The sequence below is a fragment of the Entamoeba invadens genome (genome assembly GCF_000330505.1).
Source record: "Entamoeba invadens IP1 unplaced genomic scaffold scaff_1105074726367, whole genome shotgun sequence".
In the NCBI taxonomy this organism is placed as follows: domain Eukaryota; phylum Evosea; order Mastigamoebida; family Endamoebidae; genus Entamoeba; species Entamoeba invadens.
Genome location: NW_004440445.1, coordinates 148,292 through 172,907, shown reverse-complemented (window position 1 = coordinate 172,907; position 24,616 = coordinate 148,292). Strand labels below are relative to the sequence as shown.

Genomic DNA, 24,616 nt, shown 5'->3' with positions numbered 1-24,616 from the left:
GTGTGATGAATGCAAACCAAACTATTATTTACTTAACAACAAATGTACACAATTAGTTCCGCATTGTTCGCGTTATATAGCAAGTAAATGTCAACAATGTGATATAGGTTTTTATTTAAAGAACAATAAATGCAACAGTTTGTTTGAATATTATAATGTATAATATATTAATAGAATTGTATTAATACATAGAAATTCTTGTGAAGAATTGCCTTCGTGTAGACTCTGATGGCATATGCACTGAATGTTATGGTGTATTATATCCCAATCGAAACAACAACACTTGTGTCAGTGGTAATTATATAGAAGGATGTTTGAAGTATAACAACACTGAAACGTGTACTTTATGCGATGACAAGTATTATTTGGATGACAACAACACGTGTTCAAGTTTGTAATTGTGTCAATTAAATTACTTTGAGTAACACATAGAGTGTATCGACAATTGTTCTAAATGTACATACGCGTCACAATGTTCTGTGTGTGCACCGGGGTTTTACACTTCTTTTAATAAACAATGTGAAGAATGCACATTCAACGAAACAACAAATTGCACAAGTACAACGCCGATACTAGCGTGTTCATCGTGTAACAGGCATTGTTCCTATAACGATGCAAATTCCGAGTGTTATGAATTTGACAGTCATTGTCAGACATTTTTTGAGAACAGTGATTATTGTGAGACTTGTGAAATGGGGTACGGATTATCATACGACACCAAATCGTGTTATGAAATCCCTGCAAACCGGTGTCGATCGACTTCGCACAATTTAAAAGGGGAAATAGTATGCACTGAATGCTTCTCGGGCTATTTCTTGACATCTTCATACACCTGCGAATTGTGTTCTGCAGAGTGTAAAACGTGTGTAAACACGTCAACTACTTGTTTTGATTGTCAAAAGAATTCCGCGCCAATTTCATCAATGTGTCGCCTATGCGATGTGAAACATTGTTTAGAGTGTTCCAAGTATTCTGAGGTGTGTGAAGTGTGTGCTTCAGGCTATGAACCCAGTTCTGGATATTGTAAGGAGAGTTCATGTATCAAGCGGAATGAGTATAATGATTGTTTGTTATGTCAACCATTGACTGTAGATGCGCTTTATTCTTTACCGGATGACAAAGGAAGATGTCTAAACAGAGATGATGATGATAACTCTTCAGCAGGCTTAATGAGTGCTTCAATAGGTCTATTGATCCTTGTGTTGTTACTTTTGTGATACCATAGAAACAAGAGATACCCCTTGTAATATATCAACAACTTATTTTTGTTTATTTTTGTCTATTACATATCATCTAAATGTTATAATACAGTGTTCTAAGTTTAGTATAAGAAAGAGGAATAGTTCCGGCACATTTCAGAATGAAAAATGAATGATAAAATCAAAACAATCAGAAATAAAGGTATTCAGATGAACTTGTTATTCATTAAAATGGCAAAGATAAGATCACAAATTGTTTTGTCGCAATACGGAGTCGCTGGAGAACCATGTAGCGGCGTTGTATTTATGACGGTTTTGGCTCCGTCTTTCGTCCAACGCATTTTTGTCGAACTGAAACAAGACGACGTGAAGAAGACGTGCGACGAGAGAAACACTTTTCGCCACGAGAACGACCCAGAACTTCTTACAGGCGGTACTAAGACACAAAACACTTTGATCAACACTTTTGAGTGCAGCGGATTTGTGCCAAATGTCAAGACTGAGTACGCTTTTGGCACTTACTCGTTCTCTTTCATGTTTACTCTCCCTCCTTCCTTCCCACCGTCTTTAATTGTCCCCAACAAACCATTCAAATCGACGTATTCTCTTCACCCCATTGTGTACGAATCTGATGGAAATCGGTTTGAAGGAACTTCATGTGATTTTCCAGTGCTATACAATTACGACGTACCAGAACAAGTTCCCGTCGTTGTGAGTAAAATGTTGGGGAAGATGGTGGTGACTGTGGCACAGAATCAGATGGGGTATTTACAAGGAGATGATATGGATGTGACCTTGTCGATTCTTCCAAACAATTCTAATGTGAAGGAAGTAACCATTGCGCTTGTGGGAGTGTATAATGAAGGGAGTAGTTGCATTAAAACGGTCTACAATCAAGCAAATCTCAAAATTGATCCGATCAACCCGACTATAGGGCAGTCCATTATGTTTCCGATATCATACACAACAAACCCATCGTTCATCACATTCACACAGAATTATCGACACTTTATATCAGTCAAATGTATCATTCAAGGAATCTTAAATTCAACTGCAGAAACGTGTTTCCCAGTGAAGATCATAGCGAGAAAACCACATCAAGAGATGATAGACGTCTACGCCAATTACTTGGGAGTCAAGATTTGTCCAAACGAAGTCCCGACATTCTGTGACGGTCGAATGGAACTGCCCCCACAATACCCAACAACTATTAAAGATGGCGTGGAGAAGGTGCAGACCCTCGACGGAAGAGTGTTGTACTTAAACCATATGAATCGAACAGTAAGTAATGTTGAAAATGGAGAACCATTGATTGATACAGTATATCCACTCTGGAAGAGTGTGTTATTACCCCCTGGTATCACTTTTGGTAAACACAAAAACAAAGAGTGTGTGTTCGACCATATCAATAAGAAGGTGATTTGGAATAGTATGTTTGATATCACTCCACAAGCGCTATTGAGTGATATCACCAACCCATGTGTATCTATTTTTGTATTAGAAGCGGCAGGTCTCAAGTGCAGAAATGCAAGTTCCCCACCAGCAGTTTATGCTGCAGTGGTGGGTGGTGATGGTAAAATGACCAAATCAAAAGAAATCAAATCAACAGAGCCGATATTCCAGAACGTCGAGTTTAATGTGGTTCCAGAAAAGAATCGGAGAAATGTTGTTGTCTATTTGTATGACAAACGAAGTTTGTTGAGCGACGAATTAATAGGATCTGTCGATATCGACTTATCAAAATTGCCATTCCCATCGTTCATTGAGAGTTGGTTTGAGATCACTAACTCCCCGTTTGGCGATGAAGCGTTCACTGGTAAAGTCAAATTGAAAATTGGGTACGACAGATATCCACACCGTATCACAGACGATTGCAAGACAATCGTCGAGTTCAATTCAGCGTGTTTCATCCCATATTACCCACCAACAGAAAATATGGTAAAACAAGCTGAAATGCAAATGGCATATCACAAAAAGAACTTGACAGAGCCCTACATTATCAGTAGTAATGGCACTGTCGTTAACACTACTTTTGACCTTTCTAGAGTAATTAACTGACTTTCTGTGTGTGTTGTTTTTATTTCTTTGTATTATATTCTAATAATAATAAATTACAATAATAATATATAATATATTATTATTATTATAATATTAATATAAATTAATTTAGAATAAAGTAAAATTATAGTTTGATTATTATTAATGTTTGATTTATTATTATTATGAATTGAACATTCAACACAACATAAACTTGAACTGAAAAGATAGAAGAAACATGTCGAAGAACACAACTCTGATAGAATCGATGTTTTGTCGTGGCTGTGGGTGTCCTCTGATTATAGACGAAAAAATTCGGACCATCACAAATACATATGAAAGTGGAGATGGTTCTCCTTTGAAATTTTCTGAACGAGAAACACCAACAAACACTCCACTGGGAAAAGAATTTGTTGAGCCATTTTCTTCTACTCGTCCTCAAAAGTTTGGGATGAGTAAAAGTACTTCATCGCACATCAACGAAAAAATTGAACCGTCCAGTTTTACAACTGGGGACATTCAAATGTCCATGTCACCGCCAGAGATTTTGTGTCCAACAGAGTTCTCGAAATATTCAAAGAGGAAATCGCACAGTTTGTCTACTAATACTATACATATTATTTTGTTTAGTATGGTTTAATACAAAGACTTTTGTATTAAAGCCACAGTCTTTTTTTATAAGTTAATACTCATATTCACGCACAGACATGACCAGCAAGAAGTTCTTTTCATCAAGAAGAAAAATTAAGTGCGGGGGGTTGACACCGACTGAGAAGAATGAAAATTTGCCCGGGTTCGAGTTTTACCAATGGTTTGGTGCGATGCTTGAACAATTCGAGGATTTTGGAATCCCGTGCAAACACTGTTATCCGGTCCAACGCGCGGACTGTGAAAGTACACTAACGGACCTTCAAAATGACATCGACATGATAAAAATTGCGACGTGCACGTTGTTTGATGACGTCCAAAAAGCAGATCACGAAATAGCAACACTTACCAGTGAAATAGAACATCTTGAGAATGAAGTGGAGAGTTTAGTACACGTCAATTTAGAGCTCAAAGATAAAGAACATGCAGTGAGAAAAGCTGGCAATATAGTTAACAAGAATGTCATTCAATTTGTATACATAGAAGGAGCTTTTGTCGAGATGGGCATGAGACTGAAAGAAAAGGTGATACGAGAAAGAGGGAGTCGATACCTTTTAAGTAATTTACCGGCACAAAAGGTATCGACATGGGATCAACTCTTTCGAAAGAGTCTGATCATCCCCGACACATCTTCGATGAGTTTCATCAACAAAATCACTCGAGCAGTTTGTCTTTAGAAAACTCGATGTTATAGTACATATATAGTATTCAAGTACTTAATGAATAGAAGCCTATCCCAATCATTTTCGGGATGTTATATAGTCAACTCAAGTGTTTGGCTAACATGTTGAATTATGAATATCAATGCGCACAAAGCACCACATTTGGAAAACAAACGAAAGACGCATTTGTGTTGATACCAAAAGACTTTGGCACGACTAAGAAGTATAATCGAATGGTCCTGCAATGCTTCTTAAAAATGCTATTGGAACTGAGCAACGTCTTGTTGTTGGAGTCTGGACAGATGTTCTTCTTGGTTTATAAGTTTGTGTTCTATTTTTATACTTAAAAATACTAGGAAGTTCAGAATAAATGGTGTGACAAACAGACTAACGGACGACTCCATCAATGGGATGGACTTCCTGGCATATGACTCGAAGAAGTGGTTTGTCGCACTCGAGTGCTTCTTGACAAACACAGAGACTTGCTACAAATGGATTCTGCGGTTAAGGAGGTGCAAGTGAGCGACGTGTTACATGTGTATGTTATATAGTATCATTTAGTTGATTTAATTATAGTTAAATAGTTTGTTTTTTGGTTGAGTATTTTCAGACGTGGTTGTAAAAATGGATAACAACTATTTTATATATATATTTTATTTATAATTTCTAGTTTAGGCCACATTTGTTTTTCGCACATGTGAACTTCACAAATCAAACAAAACAATACACAAAACTAATTACTTTTCATTGTTTCCAATTCTTTCGTAACTGACGCCAATCTAACCCATTTGATTTTATTGAATCATAAAATAATAAAAAATAACTTAAATATAATAAAAAAATGGTTTAGTGTTAAAAAGTATCAGAAGTTACTCTCATTAACTTTTTTATAGTAAACTCAAGTTTAATTTAAAAAAAACGAATAAATTGATAAAACACCGCTTAGAAAGAATAAAATAATAAATAGTAAAAAGAATTAAAACTGAAAAACCAAATGAGTAGCAAAAAGTCGAAGAAGGAGAAGAAGGAAGTTCTTGGTGACATTGATCAACTGTTTGAACTTGTCGAGATACGTTCACAAGATATTTCGCAACAATTAGTTAAAGTGTCTGAGACGATCACTTTACTCAAATCTCATTTGAATTCGTTGTCGAATATGGTTACAAACTCGTCGTACGAGTCATCGTATTCAAACACACTGAAAGCATCGACTGCATATCAAACGCTAGTCAGTGACTCACTTAAAAACATCGTTTGTATATTATTAAAAAATGTACTGTATCACATGCAATACAAATCACGAGAATATCACTGATATGTAGGGCGGGATATTCGAAAAATTGTCACAGGACTTGAAATACAACTTATCGTTGGACGATATCACTTGCTCGGACGACCCAGAAATATCAAAAATCCACCAAAACAAGAAATCGAATATATGTAGGTATGCAGCAATCTCTTCATTCGCTTTAAGAATCGACAAGTATTTCCCGACGATTGGAAAAGGCGGACAGTTTGATGCGGTGGCCAAAAAAGTGATGAAAGAGTTTCGCGAAGATACAGAAGCAAGTGTGTCCTATCGGACAAAGACTTTGCGACAAATTTTGGACGACGAAAAGACACCCCCAACCCGTCTACCTGTTGGCATAGAGAGGATTATGACAACAATAGCGAATTCCGGTTTGTTCTTTGTTAGTATAGTTAAGTAATAGTATAAAACATATTAATAAAGAGAAGGAGATAAAACCACATTATTTCGACTGTCTTCTGATACTGAGAGAATAAACAATTACTTCGATGAAATTAGAATAGTCGACACAAAGACTCTTGACAACACTGTTCTATCTTCAATCCTCAAAAAATTCATACGAGACCTTCCACAACCAATTTGGCCCGAGGAATTCTTGCAACCACTTGTGAAAGTTATGGAGAGCGAAGATAAGAACAAAGTCATCAACGACATCAGGAGACTTATCATAAAATTCCCCATCGAGAACCAAATCTTCATTCGACGTCTTCTTCTTCTCTGTAAGAATGTGACAAACACAAAGGACACAAAAATGAATTCGCAAGCAATTGCGGTTTGCCTTGCTCCTGGTTTGATGAGAAAGGCTGATATGGGGTTCACGTCAATAGCAGTGATAGCACCAGTTCTGAACAACGCATTATCAACAATGATCGACTACCAAGAGGAAATTTTCGTTTGTTTGAATAGTATTCTATTCTTATTCTATAACTCTTTTATAAGAACACTTGATTCTTCTTATAATATTAATAATATTAATTATAACAATACTATTGTAACCTCGTAATAACTGAATAGCAGGAAATAGAATCACTAAAGACCATCGAAGTGCTTTCAGAGCAAGAGATATACGGAATATACCCGGCTCTCTTTGACGGAGTATGTTACTCCGATTCTCAAGACGGCCCAGCCCTCAACGTCGACCCAAAGTTCTTACGAACTTTCAAGCGACAGCGAAAGAGTAGCCTTGCTTCCATGCAACCTTCAAACCCACTTGTCTGAGTCTTTTAACTCCCTAATCTATAATTAATAGCTTTCCAGATAGTTCAAATATTAGTTCGACGTTTTGAACACGAACAAAACAAATTCTATACATATAGTAAATACAAACTACACTTCATTGTTCACAAAAAATTCTGTAAGAGTAGAACTCTCAAGAGAATTTACAATCCATCTCAGATGTTTAAAGACACAACACATCTTTTGAAGGAAGAAAATTATGAACCCGTCCCTGCGTCGAAGGATCGGGTGTGGACTTTGATTAAACGAAATAAGAAGATTATGGTGCATATTATCCTCCACCACGTCATCCAACTCATCTTGTTGGTTGTTGGGTTTTCGCTTGTGTGCTGCGAGTTTTTTGTCCACCCCCAAGAGAACGGAAAGCTTCTCTCGGCCATCGCAATTGGACTTTCAGGCTTTGCTTTCGTTGTGTATTTGTTCATTCTGGCTTTTATGGTCATGGCGGTGAGGACACACCCGGTGTTCACATTACTCACTGATGTGAAGCGCCCCAACCTCTTCGTCAAACTCGCAAACCTCTTCCACACCCTTTACATGATCGCGTTATGTGCGTCGTTTTTCACAGCCATTGTCGTCTCGATTTCATTCGACGCCGTGCTCAAAAAGAATTTCTCGATGGGTGGACTTTATGTAGTCGTTATCGTCGATATCATTTACTTGCAACTTTCTTGTGGTGAGCTTCAAAAGCCATTCAAGTTTATAACACGGAAAATCGACCAAGTTGAAATGGGGGACAAAACTGATGATAAGTTACAGGACCAATACAAAGAGGATGTTGGTGTGATCACATATGGGTATAACCTTCTTGGGTTCCAGTGTTACTTGAAGTATCACTTTGATCCGAATGAGGGGCACATTCAGTCGGAGGTGTATTTCGTAGGATGGGTCAAGAATTTTAATTGAAAGACTTCAGTTATTGTATTCTCTTCAGTGGAGACAAAGACAAAGACAAACTAAAACATCAGTCAATTGTTGGGTAATGCAACACTTTCATTATCTGGAAGAACATATTGATCTCTTCGTTGTTCTTTGTGTTCGCATTCGACTCAATCACGGGGTGGATGTAATTGTCGTAAGTCGTTTGCATAATCTTGACCATTTGTAATGGACGCTCCAATGCGTCCGCGTTGAGTGCCATCTCAAGTAACACTCGAATAAACAAATTGTTGATCTCCTCGTTCTGTTTTTCAAGGCCTTGTTTCTCCCCTCCTTGCTTCTTCTCTAACTTCTTGTTGACATCTTCTAAAATCGTTATTGCTGGAGAGAACAAGTGCATTCGCCGATGATACCGCGCAAACTCAATTTGATTCAATATCTCAAGCTTCTCAAATTTCTGGATAAGTGCGTTGTACGCGGCACTTGACGTCTTCTTGTTACTCAAATATTCAAATGTCTTTTTGTGGTGTGTCAGCGCATACTGTCGGACAACGTACAACTCCTTTGTGTTCAAATCTCTGCAGAACAAAATTGAATACGTTGCTGTTTTGTCAAGGGTTTGATTCAAATTGGCGTTGGCGTTGTAAAAGAGCATGAAGAATTGCGTTTCGATGAGTTCTTTAAGAATCACAGCCATTGTGCAAATGTCTTCGACCATAAATTGATTGTCCAAATCGCAATTTCGTATGTTGGTCTCTAAAACCTCCACAAGCCTCACTAATAGTTGTGAGAATTCGGAGTTGAAATTTGTTCTATCTGCACGCTCCATTGTGAGTTTTTGACACATTTGATAAACGCACTGCAAACATGGGTTTCCATTTGTGTACTCTTTCTCCCCTTCCTCCGGTAAATTGAACAAACATGTCGACATCAAGTCGTTGATTCTTCGCTTCTCCTCTTCCGTTTGTGCCATTTTAATTGCGGCTTCGCCATACTTCATTAACGGCCTGTACAAATTCAACATGAGTGCCAAATCTATCTTTAACTCGGCTGCATATCGATATTCTTCGTCGTTGTTTGCTTGCATCTCCGTCAGCAAATCCTTTGTGATATTGTGCAACGACTCCGCATGTGTCGGGAATTGTTCCATACAATATTTGAGTCTCTGATTTTTCATCATTGGTGCGAGTAGTTTGTACTTCTCGACTGGATTGTTCACAAGAAACGTGTAAAGTTGTGACACTAACTCCGGCTTCTGGTACTTCACAAAATTCTCTGTCAAAAATTTGATGCCTTTCCCATAGAATTTCATCGCATCACTGTCGTACAAACACAAGTCCCCGACACTCACGTTATTCTCACACATCACTTCAAGCATAATTACTTCGTTTTTGTCCCTTCTCTTGTTATATATCAATTTGAGTGTTTTCACTATTTCTTGGTTACTCGACACGTTCATCACAATTGCAACAAACAGCCGTTCTGCAAGTTTCAAGTTCGTCAAAACAATGTCTCCGAGGAAGTTGTCCGGTTCGAGTTTCTTTAACAACACACTGACAAACACACCAACCCACTTTTCTGTATGATACTCGTTTGGTATTTTGTTATTCACAATTTCAACAAACAGTGACATCAAATCGGTGCCTTTCAATCGTTTCACAAACTTTTCGACGTATCGAGTCGCAGTGCTTGGATTCTCCATACCAACACTTCTAACACTCAACACCATGTCGTCTTCCGCAATCATCATTTCCAAAAAGTCGATCCTCTGCGTTTCAACAACATTTCTCTCCGCATTTGTAAAATATTTGGACATCGCTTTTAATACCATTTCTTCGCGCTTTCCACATTTGCTTAGAACGTCCATGTACTGTGTCACCAACTTCTCTTCTCCACTGAGTTGTGTTTTTGACTCGGCCAATTTGTCAAAGAGCTCTCTCCCCAATACCATTATTTGGCGTCTTGCTTCATCAGTGTCGATACCAATGAGTATTTCCAAAATCGATTTTAATCGTTCGCAAAGTGGAGTTTGACACATCGACGCGTCGTTCCCAGTTATTTGTTTTAAGTACGCCACATACTTCTCAGAGACCTTCCCAACAACAGCAGTCGCTTTGATCTTCTTTCTTTCAACAAACTCCTTGACACACGCAAAGCAATCGTACGGTATAAATCGATTTGTCAGCAAATTGTTCATTTCATTGTCAAATCGCGGATCAACCAAATACCCTTTTACCAATGGGACATACTCCTCTTCATGTTCTTGCGTCGCTTCATACAAAAACTTCTTTCCTTCTTCATACAAAATTGGTGGATCTGCTCTGGCACATGCAATCAAGAATTCCTTAATTAACGATTTGTCGACTGAAGGATCATATTCAGTCAATTCGTTGTAAGACATCAGCGGCTTCTTTGCTTCACTTCCCCAAATCGTCAAAATAGAGTCAATGCAATCCGTCAACCGTTTCATGTTGTGCTTCGTTTGGTTGACAAGAGTCTTTGGCTTCGACCCCAACATGTTCTGCGCTTGTATTTTGAAGTTATTCACAACTACTTTGTAACACGGTTGGAACAACGAGTCGTTGTCGTGTTCCTGATTTGCGCATTTCTCCATGATAGACACCAACACCGGTGTATCACTCAATGGGTGCATTTTCTCGTTCACTCTGAATCTTTCCCAGTTCATAATCAACTCACTCAAGTCAATGCATTTAATCATTTCACGCCGCTCTTCAAAGTGTTCAATTGACCTCAAAATGGTCGGCACAAAAAGTCTTCGTTGTTGGTAAAACACATAGAAGTATTTGACTGGAAACGTGAATGGAAGGACATTCTCTTGATACGTCGAGTTGATGTGTCTCAAAATAATTTTGCATATATTCTGCTGTTCTTCGCTGTTCGACTCGAAGAAGTGTTGAATTGTTTCAATCTCGATATTGCCAATTGAAATCGAGTTGAAATAAATTTCGTTGATCGGAAGTTCAAGCAACTCTTCGAGTAACTTGTCTAAGAACAACCCGCACCCCGGTTTGTATACCAACAACTGCGCATGTAACTTCAAACAAGCATTGTGTAATGATGTTGGCGAGGAGTTGTTTTCCAAAATGACACTTCTTAAGGGTTCAAGGAACTCTTGACTGATTGACACTGCTTCGATAAATACATGGAGCTGTGTACCTTGGACCTCATCGAAAATCGTCACATTTGGTGTGTTTGGAACAACCATCAGCATTTTCCTCAACTCGTCCATCACATTCCCATTAAACTCTTTTGTGTGCGTTCGAATCAAAGGAACAACAATAAATTGCATCGCATAAACCAACAGTCTCCACCTCCCTTCAACTGCTTCGTTAATCGCCCGCATTGTCAAAAACACGTTTTTCACGTCAGTCGGGAAATTTTTAATAAAATGGAGCATCACGAATTGGAATTTTTCTTGTTCGCTTGTTTCAAGTGTCACAAGAATTTGTCGGAGAAGCTCTGGATTATTCATTTGGTATCTCGAGATGTTGAGCAGTATTTTTGTGTAATCGATGACAACTTCGTCACTTGGTTTAGTCGTGTTATACGACAAATTAATAATCGCGTTGTTCATGTCGTCTGGCATTTGTTTTCTTTGTGAAAACTTCACAAAGAAACGAAGAAGTGCAATTGGTCCGTTGTCCTTCTTCCAGAGTGAATTTGGGTCGCCGAGGAGATGTTGGAATACCAATGGGAAGATGTCAAGGTCGGGCATTGTAGCGAGTAGATATAAAATTTTTGGAGCACTGTCTTGTTCAGCCATAATGGTTGCAACACTTTGTTGTGGGTTCAAATTCAAAACCCTTTTAAGTGACTGGATAATACATAAAATGTGTCTGTACTCATACATTCCTTTAAGCTCTGTAATGACTCCGCATATCCCTTCCGCATTGTACTTATGAACAAAAAAGTCGTCTAATTGACTCACGAACTTGTGCACTGGTACTTTGTTCACAATGTCAGTTGAAACTTGTTCGATGCTCTCACTGACAATTTGCTGCACTTTGTCTTTCAACTGCCCTTTTCCTTTTCGCAAAATGAAACTGAACAAATTGGTGTGTCTATATCTCCCGATGTTGAGGAGGTCGATTTTGTTCAGTTCTTCTTCAACCATCGTCGGGTTGGTTTCAAAAAGCTTTTCAAGTACGGCACAAAAGTGGCTCGATATATTCACATCTTTGCTTTGTGTGCACTCGCGTACAAACTGAGTGAATCTTTGTTGATCGCAACACTTCAACATCAATGTCTCAAGTCGAATGATGTACTGTCGTGGTATTTTTATTTTCAATATTGTATCGACCTTAGACTTGAATGCTTGATGTGTTTTGAATTTGTCCACCATGAATTCCAATATCGATAATTGATATCCAAAAATATCATTGAAATTGTAATTCGTTGGGTCGATGTCAAATGACAGTAACAGAGATATCTCTGGATGTTGCGAATTTCTTTTGAAGAATTCAATGATGTAAGGAACACCTTCTGGACTATCTGAAGTAATAACAGACACAAATAAATCGTGCAACCATCTTGGGAGTGAGTCATCAATTGTTTGTATGATAGAGTCCAATGACGTTGGACTTAATAATGAATCCAATATTCGATTGATAGTTCTATTGTGATACATTCGTTGTGTAACATCGAAAAGATATCTCACAACAATGTGACTTTCAACAGAAAGCCAATCCGTGTATTTGAGAGAGTATTTAAGAATGAATTCCACCGCATGCAAATCAAAGGACAAGCCTTGCTCGTGCTTTCCAATCAAACTCACGAAATATACCAACCCCTCCCTATTCGGTTCTAACCCCCCAGTTTCGCTCACCAAATTTAAAACATCGTCACACACTGCTGTAAACCCTTTCTCATCTTCTAGAGTCTCAACATCTTCCAAAAAGTTGACAAACCCCTCGAACATCATTTTCATTTCCCTCTTCATTGAAATTCTAATGTCGTAAATATCTATTTCATCCATTTTTTCGTCGATAATTTTCACGTTCAGTGTTGCGAAATACAATGTAAATAACGCTGGGTGGGGTTGGTGTTTGATCATCGACTTGAGACCCGCTATCATATTCTTGACATTTTCCGGTTGCTTCTTAATCATCGCCAAGTACTCTTCACAGAACGGAAACAAGTCAAAAGTGATTGGAGACCCTTTGAGTTCCAAATTGTACAATACAGGCTTTTGGATCTTCGGTGTGGTGTCATGTGGTAATACTGCAAGAGAAGCCAAAGCTGATATAAGAGATGTTTTGAATGGTTCCTCGATGTACATCGAAGGAGGTTTCGTCTGTATGTTGTCATGTTTTGGGAAGTCCATAACCGTGTTTGAACCAATCATTTCGGCGAGTGCTTTCTTCAAATTGTCGACTGATGGAATGAATTTGTATAACACTGCTGGGGGACATATCGAGCAAACAATGTTTAAATATCTGTGTGCTGTCGATCTGAAACTCTCCGAAACTTTTTTACAGCAAATCACCGTCGACGCGATCGGGAGACTGATATATAAAAATGAGAGTAACTTGTTCATATGGAGTGGAAGCTTAATACACATTTCCGCAATTCTGAGTAGTGGGTTTGGTAAGTTGTATATTTCATTTGGGTCGCTAAGTGAAGAGATGTATTTTGATAAGTAGTAGAACGGAATTTCGCTGAATGGATTGTTCAAATAAATCTTTGAAAAAACTTCCACGGTCTTTTCTCCAAGACACGACACCACCTCGAGCGGATACAGCAGATAACATCCTTCGAGTATATTGACATATGGTTCCACATCAATTTCGTCATCTTCTGTCAAGTATTTCACCATCTGTTTAAAGCATTTCCCAACAATAAGAGTCAGTGTTTGTTGATAATCTGCAATGTCAAAACTACTTCCGAGGGCCACCTGGTTTGATATGACGGGGTCTATAAACGACTTGATCTTCATACATATTCGTTTGAACATGATAGCAACGTCTTCTATCTTGTCGGTATTCTCCATCATCTCGAGAAATGTCGAGAATGTGACTTCCATGACATACTTGTCCAAAAACACCAAAAATTCATCGTACAACGACAACACCTTTAATGCGTTGTTTGTTGGCAACTCAATAACTCTTTTCATCAAATATCTGACACTCTTTTTAATGACATCAATTTGCTTATCGTTCTCCGGGCGGTTGTTCGCTTGGATTCGCATTAATATCTTCTTCATTGGCTCCGGTGTTGGCGAGTTGTTGATTCCAAAACTGAGGCACTGCTTGTCGTCGCATGAAACTACCATGATTGTATTGTGTATACATTGTTTAAAAAAGTCAAAAAGTAGTTTCTCCATCTCTTCTTCGTTTCCACTCGCGGGTTGTTGAAAAGTTTCGACTACTGTCGGAAGTAAGTCCACCATCAGTTTCAAAAATTCAAACACATTTTCGATGATCCGAGGGGTGTTTCTTGAAGTGGTGTTCCAGAAAAAGTGTTTGATACTTTCCATTGGGTTTGGTAATATCGTAATGAGCTGAATGATTGTGGTGAGATGTTGTGTCGCAAGTCTATAACATCTCAGCGTCAGTTCACTTTGCTTCTTAACTTCCATCAACACGTTCTTGTTCTGGCATATATTATCGAAGACCTGTTTAATGAATCTCATCGGATGAATCAAGTTATGTATACCGAGTCGATGGGAAGGTGCAATTTCCCAGGACGTTTTGTACATCGAAATGATTTTGAGTGTTGTTAAACTCTGCATGTTGACCTTCGCGACGATCTCCAGTGCTCTATTGAACACGACAATCAGTCTTGAATTTGGTTGGCAGTCGATGTTTTTGAGTATATCCTTTGCGCTTTCAAGCAAGACATTCACATCAATTTGAGTATTCATATTATCAAACAACAGTTCTCTTGGATATATGAATGAGTCATTCATGAGCAACAGAAACTTTTCATGCATTCTTTTGACTTCTTTCGCTTTGTCTGGGGACATCTTGTATGCTCGAATATATACCGCCGCGAACTTATAAAACGCCTTATACAACTGAATTCTGATTCTCAAATTCGTCATAGTTTGGACTGGCAACGGATCGTCAAGTGCGAGCATGGTGTTGTACAACAAATCAGCAAACACGTTTCCTCGGAGTAAATCGTTTCTTTCATCGGTGAAGTTCAACAGTAATTTCGCTATTTCTGTGAGCACATCTGCCTTACATGGTCTCGACACGTACTCATAGAAGAATTGTTGGTTGACTATTTTCTGATTAAAGTCCGGTGACACGTATTGCCACAATTTCCCCATTATCAGTTGATTCAAATTACTCAGAAACGCGTCTGCTTTTTGTTCTGTTTTGAGTATCTTCTTGAACTCTTCGACATTTTTCATTAAGAATTCGTCAATCAAATTGACTGCAATCAGTTCGACTCTTTCTTGTCCTTTCTCAAAGAGGTTATTCGCCAATATCAAGACATTGACTAAAAAATCAGGTTGATACGTTCGATTTAAAAAATTGAAGAGTCTTTCAATACATTCATTTCGGAAATTCTGGTCTCGAAGAATCGAGTCGCTGAGTGCTCGAATAGCGTTGTATACCAACGTGAAAAAAAATCCGTTGAAGTCTGGGGGAATGTCCTTTTGTGTGAAAAACTTCATTTCAATCCGATCCAACAGCTTCGCAAATTTCTCCGAGTCAGCGTCCGCCTCTTTTTTCGTTTCGGGTGTTGGTTTAAGTTTCGCTTCTGAAAAAGGTTCGGTGACTTCGGCTCGTAGTTGTTTGAAGTAGTCCTCACTCTCCATCTATTTTTTGAGTTGGCATTCCTTTTTTCTCTTTTTTAATAAATTAGATTGTTAATTCTTTGTTACAATAGTTTATACTATTTCTTTCATTATTATCACTAAGATCCAAAATTCAAAATAAGTTCACTCCCATTAATTATTCTTATATAAAAAAGACTGTATCAGATTATTTTTTTGAACTCTTTCACCTTTTTGGGTTTTCTTTATTTAGCCAGTGGTATAATTTATAGTTTAAATTATAATTAAAATCTGGTAAGTTCTGAAATTATAGATATAGCAAAATAAATTAAAAATATATTATTTGTTGAATAAATGATGTTACGAAAAGTATTTCTTAATATAGTTTATTGTTACTATAAATATAAATTTTGTTTTTTTACAGTGTCACATGAAGAAACAACACACAATTAAATCAATCAATTAAACCAAACTTTCACTCTTGAAAGGACATTATTCGGAAGTGACTTCTTCTGGATAACCGACGTGAAAAAGATGTTGTTTTGTGGTCTTACGGCCCATGGAAAAAGTAAACACTTTATCCTGGTCAATCTATATACCAACAATTCATTTTCACAATAATACCTCTGATCGTATGTAATCTTGTAACACGCGTCAATCATACGCCTCAGTGGGACTTTCATGCGCGCAGCTTCCTGCTCAACTCGATTTCTATAAGCTAACATGAAGCTTTCGAGGTCGTTGATAACACCCTTCTCTTCCTTTTCCCACTCCAACCGATCACTTCCACTTGTTCGGAATACACCACCCACTACAAGTTGAGTCCTTTCAGTATCTCGTTGTATTCGGTACGGTATTTGTTTGTTAATGTACAACTCAATCTGCTTGTTGAATTCGTTTCTCGTTCTTCTCACAAATGGTATGAGCTCTGGGATGATATTATCTGACAAGAAAATGGTATCGTAGTGAAGTGTATTGACTATGTCCATCAACTCCGCGTGGAATCTGTCAAGCACAAGTGGCACTTGTTGGTTGAAAAAGTCCTTCAACGCGATGAGTACGGACTGCCCAACGATCTTCTGTTCTCTGACTCTCTCCACCAACTCGTTTATCTCCCCACTATCTATCTCTGCCCCCGTCTTTGGTGCGTCAACCGCCACGGATATGAGTTGTGAAAGTGCCTTTGAAATCTCGTCCTGCATCCCCAATGACATACACGCCTTCTTATGGCAAGTCGATATCTGTGCCAACACATACTTGGAGTATAACTGTGAAACAAATGCGTGTTTCATGTCGTTGTATTCCAAGAATCTTTCAAGATGTGTTTCCTCAAAATCGTAATTTGCTGGCGGGTGTGACTTCTTACCAAGTTTGGGAAGGAAAAGTGGATTCCAAATGACCAAGTACTCATCACCATCCAAATCTCCACCCGCCATCTTATTCGGATCAGGACGATATCCCTTCGACGAAAAGACGATGACGTCCTTTAAATACGCAAGTCGCTCGTACCCGCGTTTTCGTTCAAACAACACATTTTCACAAACATTTCGTAAGAGCAAAAAGTCGCCGGGATGTGTAGCTGGGAATTTAACAGCAAGAAGCCTTGAAGATGGAACGAAGACCGAATTCGAGGAGAGTTGAATGAAGACCTGTCCCTCTTCTAATATGCCTGTTTCGTCCATCACGCCCATTAAAAATGCCGAATTATCAATATCAAACTTAATAAAATCGCTCTTCTCGGACAGCATAGCCATTCGAAGGACAAGTGAATTCGCTTTCACAAAAGGCTCTTCGAATATTTTGGAGTCGCGACCAGCTGCCATCACCATCTTCAGTGCAATTGCTACCGTGGGATTTTTGGCATTCTTCTGGAAGAGTCTGACTACCTCATCATTTGGAATGCTCGTGAAATATTTTCTTAGATATTCTTTCGCACATTGTATGAAATTGGGTATCGGTATCTCAAGATACTCAAGCCCTAAAGCAAGTTGTTCGTTCATTCTCCCCGATCTGTATTGTGGTATTTGGACAACTCTCAGTTTCTGGACCCTTTCTGGAAACGCCTCAATCTTAATCTGTGATGGCCTGAAGTAGATGTTCTCACTCTTATCCAAGCAGTCGACAGATACAACTCCTTTGACTCCAGCAAACCGAATTTGAAAAGCCGCCGGTTCTTCAACTCGAATGACATTCTCCCCACACCGCCGATACTCCGCAAACACTTTACTTGCAAGTGAAAGACTGATCCTTCCAACCCCATCCGAAAACGTGTAGCCTCCTTCATTGGTTACATCTTCAATTCTTTTAATTTGCTGGGGGTAGATACCGGCAGTAGCTACAGAATCCGATCCAAACAGTCCAGCTCTCATCAACAAAATACCCGAGTTCTTAATTTTGGCACTTTTCAAGTCAATTCCAAGCGAATTATACGCAGCAACACGCGTAATGTCATCGGTATTATCAATGAACCAACATGCTCCCGACCTGCTTTGTGACGGGTTCGACAAGAAAAATTCGTACCTTCGATTCTGGAAATAAGACGAATACCCCTTGACCAAGTAGAATGCCAGTAAATCAGTGTCCACCCTTTCAAGTACGTGCATCTTATTTTCATTGTTCAAAAACTTAAGTCGCAGCATTTTCACACGAAACTCCTCTGAAAAATCCTCGAGAATAGCATTGGATTCATTGTACCCAAAACTCATTCGAACCACTGATGAGTTCACTTCCATTCTCAGTACAACGTCATCTTCGCGTGACTTCCCAATCGAATCGTGGAACTTCTCTTTACATGTCTGTATTGCTTGCCTTAAGCTGAATATTCTGAGGTAGTCATTTTCAAGTGCCATCAATTGCGTTTGCCTTTTAAAGAATATCAGCATATCCTTCTTGAGGGTTTTCAAATACGACACAATCTCTGCATCAATTTGTGAGGACATAATATACCCCTCGAGATACAATCCCTCCAATTGAAACAGCGCAATAGTCTCTTGAATCGTTGGATATGAAAAATACACTTTTGGTGTGAAGTTGTAGTTCTCGATGTATTGAAGTGGGATGTTGATAATGAATCTGTCGTTATACATTCTGCTATTGTGATTGTTTTGCAACACCTGAATCACCTTTTTCATTATGAATTCCGAATCAACACTAAAATATAATGACCGACACCTATTCACGTATTTCGTTGGCGAAAAATCAAGTTGAATTGTCGTCGCGCGCCTTGCCGATGGTACTGTTATTAGTGGTGGTTGTTTTAATACCAAGACAAACGTTTTCGTATCCGTATTCGATACAAAAACGTGGTGGATCGTGTGGTGTGGTACAATGTACTATTAGTTAATAATTAGTAAACCATAAATCGTACATTCGACAGACTGTATTAAAAATAATAGTATATTTGTATTAAAACATAATACAAATGCCTCAGAAGAACAAACCATATATTCCATTGTAGAAACCTGTACTTCAGACTTTAAGATATTGACGTACGAATTTGGAAAGAACTTTTCAGAGGCGTAGGATGATGGTGTAACGAAAGAACCAAACCCAACGTCCGCACACATCTCACAGTAGCGAATTACTTTAACCTTTGAGTTGTCCTTTTTAAATTTGGTGTGTCTGTTCACGACGGGGGACTGTGTGTCGTTGGACATATGATATTTTTTAGTTTATTAAATAAAAACAATTTACTATTAAATAGTTTCTATTATTGGTTTGGGTCTTCTAATAAAAGTTATGGTTATAACAAATAAAGGACGTGATTGACAAGATAAGTGTATTGATGGAATGGAACAAAAGATGGGGTGGAATAGAAATGAAAAGTAGAAGAAATGACAATCCAAGTCCATAGCGGGTTTGCAAAAGATGCGATTCTGTTCAACCTGAAACAGAACAACGAAGTAAAAGAAAGCGCCGCACTTAGACACGACATCGTGCTTCCAAATAAAATATGCGTGGATGTTGTCGACGCAAATATGGTCGAATCAGATAGGGACTACAACTTGTTGCTTCAGAGACGACAACACCAAACAGACGATGAGACTGTTTATGTCTTTGTGATGTGCAGAAGTGCAACGAAGTTGGTGAGGCAACTGTGCATGAATCTTAGACCAACACAAACCTTTGTCGTTGTCCCGGTTGTTGATGACGACAACGTTGTCGCGACATGCATAAACTCGCTTTTAAAAGCAAAACCTCAACAAAAAGTTGAACTTCCAATTGTTGTAGATGCTACAAGAATTCTGCTACAACTGTCACACGCTGTTGAACTTGACTTGCTTGGTTTTGTGAAGACCAACCACCTTTCAATTGCCGATCTTTTCGACAAAAAAGTTTTAGAAAAATGTGGAATGTGTGCAGAGGACATCGATTCGTTGACAAAAGTTTTGTCAACAGATCGTTTTTTGTTATAAAAGAGTTGGATTTAAAACTTCAAGAAAGATGAGTTATAATATTTATAATATAATTCATAATATCATTTATAATATCATTTGTTTATTAGATTATTAATAAAAAAGTTATAATATATATTAAATACAAATATGGAATAAAAAACATCAATTTATTACACCACAAAACCAAATTAAACAAAACAGAATATATTTAACATAATGTAGAAGCGAATGCTCTTGAATAGTTAAGTTGGTTGATACAGTTCGCGTAGAAACAATAAGCATTAAGGTCGCCCTCTTTTGGTGCAGGCAGCGAGGCTAACACATTGAGAGTATTGATCATTTGGAGTTGGAGTTCCGTCAGTGTGTCCAATAAAGGAACTTCACTTGGTTGGGGCGAGTTTTGTTGTACCGCCTCGGTCGAAACTGAAGAGGCCGAGTTCGAGCTTTCGTTTGATTCTTTAAGCCTATAAAATCCTCTATTATGGCAAGCTTCTCTTCCCGACTCGACGTGCGAGGAGTGGTTAAGTGCGTCCAACATAGACTTTCTCCATTTTCCAGTCTTAAATATCTTCAGATTGGCGAGCAGTTTCATGTGTTTCGAGACGAAGGGCAATATGTCTTTTGTGAGTGAATAGAAGACGACATCTGGCTTCAGTTGTTTCAGTGCTTGGAGGATCATGATGACCAATCTTGTTGTTTTAACCTTAGGGCAGGACGTCATGAAGAACGACTTCTTTTGGCAGAGCGAGCATTGGCAAGTCAGAGTCTCCAGTTCCATTGTTTTGGTTTAGATCTCAAGAGGGTTGTTTAAGTATTTTTAAGACGTTTCTTTCAATCCATTTGTCGATATTTGAATAAAAGTATTTTTAATCTTTAATATAATTGGTGGAGTCTATTTGAAAACTAATACTTCTTTGTACCATAATGAGTTGTTTTGTTAATCGTTCAAATTTTCATTGTCTTTCCACCAAAAAATGAGATTTCGGCATATTTATCTAGTTGTCACAATCGTAAACCTTTTTATTGTTTTTGCAATAATTGTGACAATTTCTATTATTATGGTTTATTTATACTTTTGTTTGTATAATTTGTTTTAATCTATTTTTGTGTTTTTTTAAATTTAGATTATTTGGAACTCCTTTTGATTTGGAGATTATTTTTTATTATCAATTGGGGTGCAACATTATTTCTTATTAAAAAAATATCAGATATTATAGTTTATCATTATTTGATGTAAAAAAATATAATTAATTAAAAAGTGGTAGTATCTGGTTGATTTTGCAAGAAATTTTAACTTATTTATAATAAATATAATCATAGTAATATAAAATGTTCTGAATACGAGTTAATTTTTGTGAAAAAAAATGGAATTGACTTGGAAATATGGAAGATTACTTGCAACTTTAACAAATAATATAGTTTTAATACAATTAAAATTACTAAACATAAATAAGTATTTCTAAATATGAAAATAAAATATACTATATATATCAGACTGATTTTTTCTCAACCCCATTTGATTGATTTATATTAGATGCAAATTCATGTAAAAAAAGGGAAAAACAATTAATTCAAATAAGTTCATCTTGGAAGGTTTTTTTTTATAAATAAATTTATTTTTATAAAAATTTAAATTTTTTTATACACTTTGAAAAACATGAATTTAATTAACTTCATTTTTATGTTAGTCAAATTTATATCCATAACTATAACTTATAAATATTTTACTATAATTTTTATGTTTATGTTTATGTTTATATTTTAATTATAATTATTATAAAAACAATTGTTTTTTTGTTTGAAAAAGAAATAAATAAAAAAATAATAATTATGATTTAATTGCATTGTATTAACACTTAAAAAAACATCGTTTTTTTCTTTTAAAAATGTTTTTGCTTTAAAAATGTTTTTTTAAAATTTACGTTTTGAAATATAATTTCATTTATTTAAAAAAAAAGAAAATGTGTATTGTAATACACACAAAAACCCCGATAGACAAACAAATATTTCACTAATTAATTGTATATTGCTTTCCAATTTTAAGTCTCATTTCTTAGCAATGCAAAATTGGAATTAAAATATCAAAAAGACACATAATTATCGTCAAGTAGTATCACATATAAACAATGTCTCATTATAAACAAACCGGATAGAAGTCGCTTTAAAAATTGACGTTGACCCGTCGTTGTTTTCTTCAATTTCTAACACATAAACGCCATCGGCCAGGGTCTTTTTTTTTATCCAAAGTCTCAATAAAGAAATGCAAGTTTTGTTATTTGAAAATGAAAAGTATATCTTTCACAAAGTTCGAGATTTTTTTGCGAACCACATACAAAAGTAAGACACAGAGTCTAACACAATTTGTTTTTAATTCATCTTTTTTCTTTTTGAATTCTTGAATCGACTTCTGCGTAACTTGTGTGATATTTATCCCACAAAATCGGGATAAATCCCCTATTGGAAACATTTTGACAACTTGATCTTTTTTGTTATAAAAATAAAAACTGACGTCAAACTGATATTTATGCAGATCTAGCAATTTTTCATCCAATCAATGCAGAAATAAATGAAAGGAAAGTAATTAAAACTTTGAACTTCAATCTTTTTTATTATTTTTTCACTTTTGAGGTTTTGATGTTTTCAATAATATAATTTAACTTTAATACATTCTAATTTAACGGGAAAACAGCCCAATCACCCGTAATAGAACTTTTTTCTCTTACCTCAAAAGGTGGGGGAGTCACCCCTGATTGCGTCAAAAAATAACCACTCATTCTCTCATATCGAATAAATCCGAACCAAAATGAACGAATCGACGAAAGAGAAGGAAAAGAACATACATAAAAGTTATGTGGACTTGTGAAGAAACCAACCATTTTCTACTCCGACCCGTCGAAGTTCATCCACTTTCCTTGCTCTATATAAACCTTGCAATATACCAACTTTAAAACCAAATGCGTGCTTTCGACGAACAGAACATCAACCCAAATGTCTTAGCAACTCAATATGCTGTCCGAGGCCGTTTAGTTCTCGAAGCCAATGAGATCGACAAACAAATCCAAGAAGCTTTAAAAGCCGGTAAGCCAAATCCGTATCCTTTCGACAAGGTCGTCTACTGTAATATCGGCAATCCACAATTTTGTAATCAACCTCCTTTGACTTATGTCAGACAAATCATTTCAATGGTCGAATTCCCACCGTTACTGGATCACCCGGAGATCTTCCCAAAAGACTTAATCGACCACGCAAAAACACTAGTCAAAGCAACTGGATGTGACGGAACAACGGGAGCTTATTCTCATTCAATGGGCGTCATGGGATTTAGAAAGAGTGTGTGTGAATTCATTGGTGATAGAGATGGCGACAAACCAAGTCCAGAAGACATCTTCATTACTGATGGGGCAAGCACGGGTATCAAATTGATTATGAACGTTCTTCTTTCACATCAGAGACATGGCATCATGATTCCAATTCCTCAGTACCCGCTCTATTCAGCAACTATCGCTACACTCGGTGGTACACTTGTCCCATATTACTTGGATGAAAGTAAAATGTGGGCGACTGATATGGAATCTGTCAGAGAGATGTACGACAAATACACAAAACAAGGCACAATCGTGAAAGGATTTGTTGTGATCAATCCCGGCAATCCAACAGGCCAAGTCCTCACCGTCGACAACATGAAAGAGATCATCGAGTTCTGTTATGAGAGAAAACTGTGTTTAATGGCTGACGAGGTGTATCAAGAGAACATCTGGAGTGACGTTCCATTCACTTCGTTCAGAAAGGTGTTACACACTATGAGAGATGAAGTTAGACATGGTCTTGAGTTAATTTCGTTCTTCAGTGTTTCGAAGGGGTATTACGGAGAATGTGGCAAGAGAGGGGGATACTTCCAACTTGAGAACATCAATCAATTTGCTCGTTCTCAGTTGTATAAAATGGTTTCCGTCAACTTGTGCTCCAATGTTGTTGGACAGGAAGTTGTTGAATTGATTTGTAACCCACCTAAAGAAGGAGATGAGTCATTTCCACTCTACAAAAAAGAAAAGGAAGAGATCCTTGGCTCTTTAATGAGAAAGGCAAAGCTTCTTGCAAATGCTTTGAATGAATGTGAAGGGATTAGCTGCAACCCGGCTTGTGGCGCTCTTTATCTCTTCCCAAAAATCGATTTACCTCAGAAATTTGTCGACGAGTGTCTTGCTCAGAAGGAAAAACCAGACGAAATCTATTGCCTTAATATGCTCAAAAAGATCGGTGTTTGCGTAGTACCAGGTTCCGGGTTCGAACAAAAAGAAGGAACGTATCATTACAGAATGGCATTTTTACCACCAGAGGACCAAGTACAAAAAGTTGCTGATAGTATGAAGAAGTTCCATAATGAGTTCATGGAACAATATGAATAATTATAATCCATTTTCATTGTTCTTTACTCAACTACAATTTCTATTATTATGTATAGAATGTAAACTAGCATTTATAAAATGTAATTTAATTATTTA

The 24,616-nt window shown here is 37.3% G+C and overlaps 10 protein-coding genes across 10 annotated transcripts; 7 read left to right on the top strand and 3 right to left on the bottom strand.

Moving 5' to 3' along the window:
* Positions 1-129: 129 nt before the first annotated feature.
* On the top strand, positions 130-1,217 carry EIN_150990 (hypothetical protein; the record flags this gene model as incomplete). Its single annotated transcript, XM_004257945.1, has 3 exons — positions 130-141; positions 207-390; positions 433-1,217. The coding sequence occupies 3 exons, from the start codon at positions 130-132 to the stop codon at positions 1,215-1,217; spliced, it is 981 nt and encodes a 326-aa protein (XP_004257993.1).
* Positions 1,218-1,430: 213 nt separating this feature from the next.
* Positions 1,431-3,257, top strand: EIN_150980 (hypothetical protein; the record flags this gene model as incomplete). The annotated part of the gene is made up of 1 exon (XM_004257944.1): positions 1,431-3,257. The coding sequence occupies one exon, from the start codon at positions 1,431-1,433 to the stop codon at positions 3,255-3,257; it is 1,827 nt and encodes a 608-aa protein (XP_004257992.1).
* A 686-nt stretch (positions 3,258-3,943) lies between these two features.
* EIN_150970 (hypothetical protein) lies at positions 3,944-5,068 on the top strand (the record flags this gene model as incomplete). Its single annotated transcript, XM_004257943.1, has 3 exons — positions 3,944-4,549; positions 4,612-4,868; positions 4,933-5,068. The coding sequence occupies 3 exons, from the start codon at positions 3,944-3,946 to the stop codon at positions 5,066-5,068; spliced, it is 999 nt and encodes a 332-aa protein (XP_004257991.1).
* Positions 5,069-5,540: 472 nt separating this feature from the next.
* Positions 5,541-7,073, top strand: EIN_150960 (hypothetical protein; the record flags this gene model as incomplete). Its single annotated transcript, XM_004257942.1, has 4 exons — positions 5,541-5,798; positions 5,869-6,226; positions 6,281-6,747; positions 6,873-7,073. The coding sequence occupies 4 exons, from the start codon at positions 5,541-5,543 to the stop codon at positions 7,071-7,073; spliced, it is 1,284 nt and encodes a 427-aa protein (XP_004257990.1).
* Positions 7,074-7,250: 177 nt separating this feature from the next.
* Positions 7,251-7,997, top strand: EIN_150950 (hypothetical protein; the record flags this gene model as incomplete). The annotated part of the gene is made up of 1 exon (XM_004257941.1): positions 7,251-7,997. The coding sequence occupies one exon, from the start codon at positions 7,251-7,253 to the stop codon at positions 7,995-7,997; it is 747 nt and encodes a 248-aa protein (XP_004257989.1).
* Positions 7,998-8,055: 58 nt separating this feature from the next.
* EIN_150940 (hypothetical protein) lies at positions 8,056-15,759 on the bottom strand (the record flags this gene model as incomplete). The annotated part of the gene is made up of 1 exon (XM_004257940.1): positions 8,056-15,759. One exon carries the CDS (start codon positions 15,757-15,759, stop codon positions 8,056-8,058), a length of 7,704 nt encoding a protein of 2,567 aa, XP_004257988.1.
* Positions 15,760-15,943: 184 nt separating this feature from the next.
* EIN_150930 (RNA-dependent RNA polymerase, putative) lies at positions 15,944-19,373 on the bottom strand (the record flags this gene model as incomplete). The annotated part of the gene is made up of 4 exons (XM_004257939.1): positions 15,944-16,018; positions 16,191-18,867; positions 18,991-19,049; positions 19,158-19,373. 4 exons carry the CDS (start codon positions 19,371-19,373, stop codon positions 15,944-15,946), a joined length of 3,027 nt encoding a protein of 1,008 aa, XP_004257987.1.
* Positions 19,374-19,550: 177 nt separating this feature from the next.
* EIN_150920 (hypothetical protein) lies at positions 19,551-20,132 on the top strand (the record flags this gene model as incomplete). The annotated part of the gene is made up of 1 exon (XM_004257938.1): positions 19,551-20,132. The coding sequence occupies one exon, from the start codon at positions 19,551-19,553 to the stop codon at positions 20,130-20,132; it is 582 nt and encodes a 193-aa protein (XP_004257986.1).
* Positions 20,133-20,322: 190 nt separating this feature from the next.
* Positions 20,323-20,892, bottom strand: EIN_150910 (hypothetical protein; the record flags this gene model as incomplete). Its single annotated transcript, XM_004257937.1, has 1 exon — positions 20,323-20,892. The coding sequence occupies one exon, from the start codon at positions 20,890-20,892 to the stop codon at positions 20,323-20,325; it is 570 nt and encodes a 189-aa protein (XP_004257985.1).
* Positions 20,893-23,068: 2,176 nt separating this feature from the next.
* EIN_150900 (alanine aminotransferase, putative) lies at positions 23,069-24,520 on the top strand (the record flags this gene model as incomplete). Its single annotated transcript, XM_004257936.1, has 1 exon — positions 23,069-24,520. One exon carries the CDS (start codon positions 23,069-23,071, stop codon positions 24,518-24,520), a length of 1,452 nt encoding a protein of 483 aa, XP_004257984.1.
* Between the last annotated feature and the right edge of the window lie 96 nt (positions 24,521-24,616).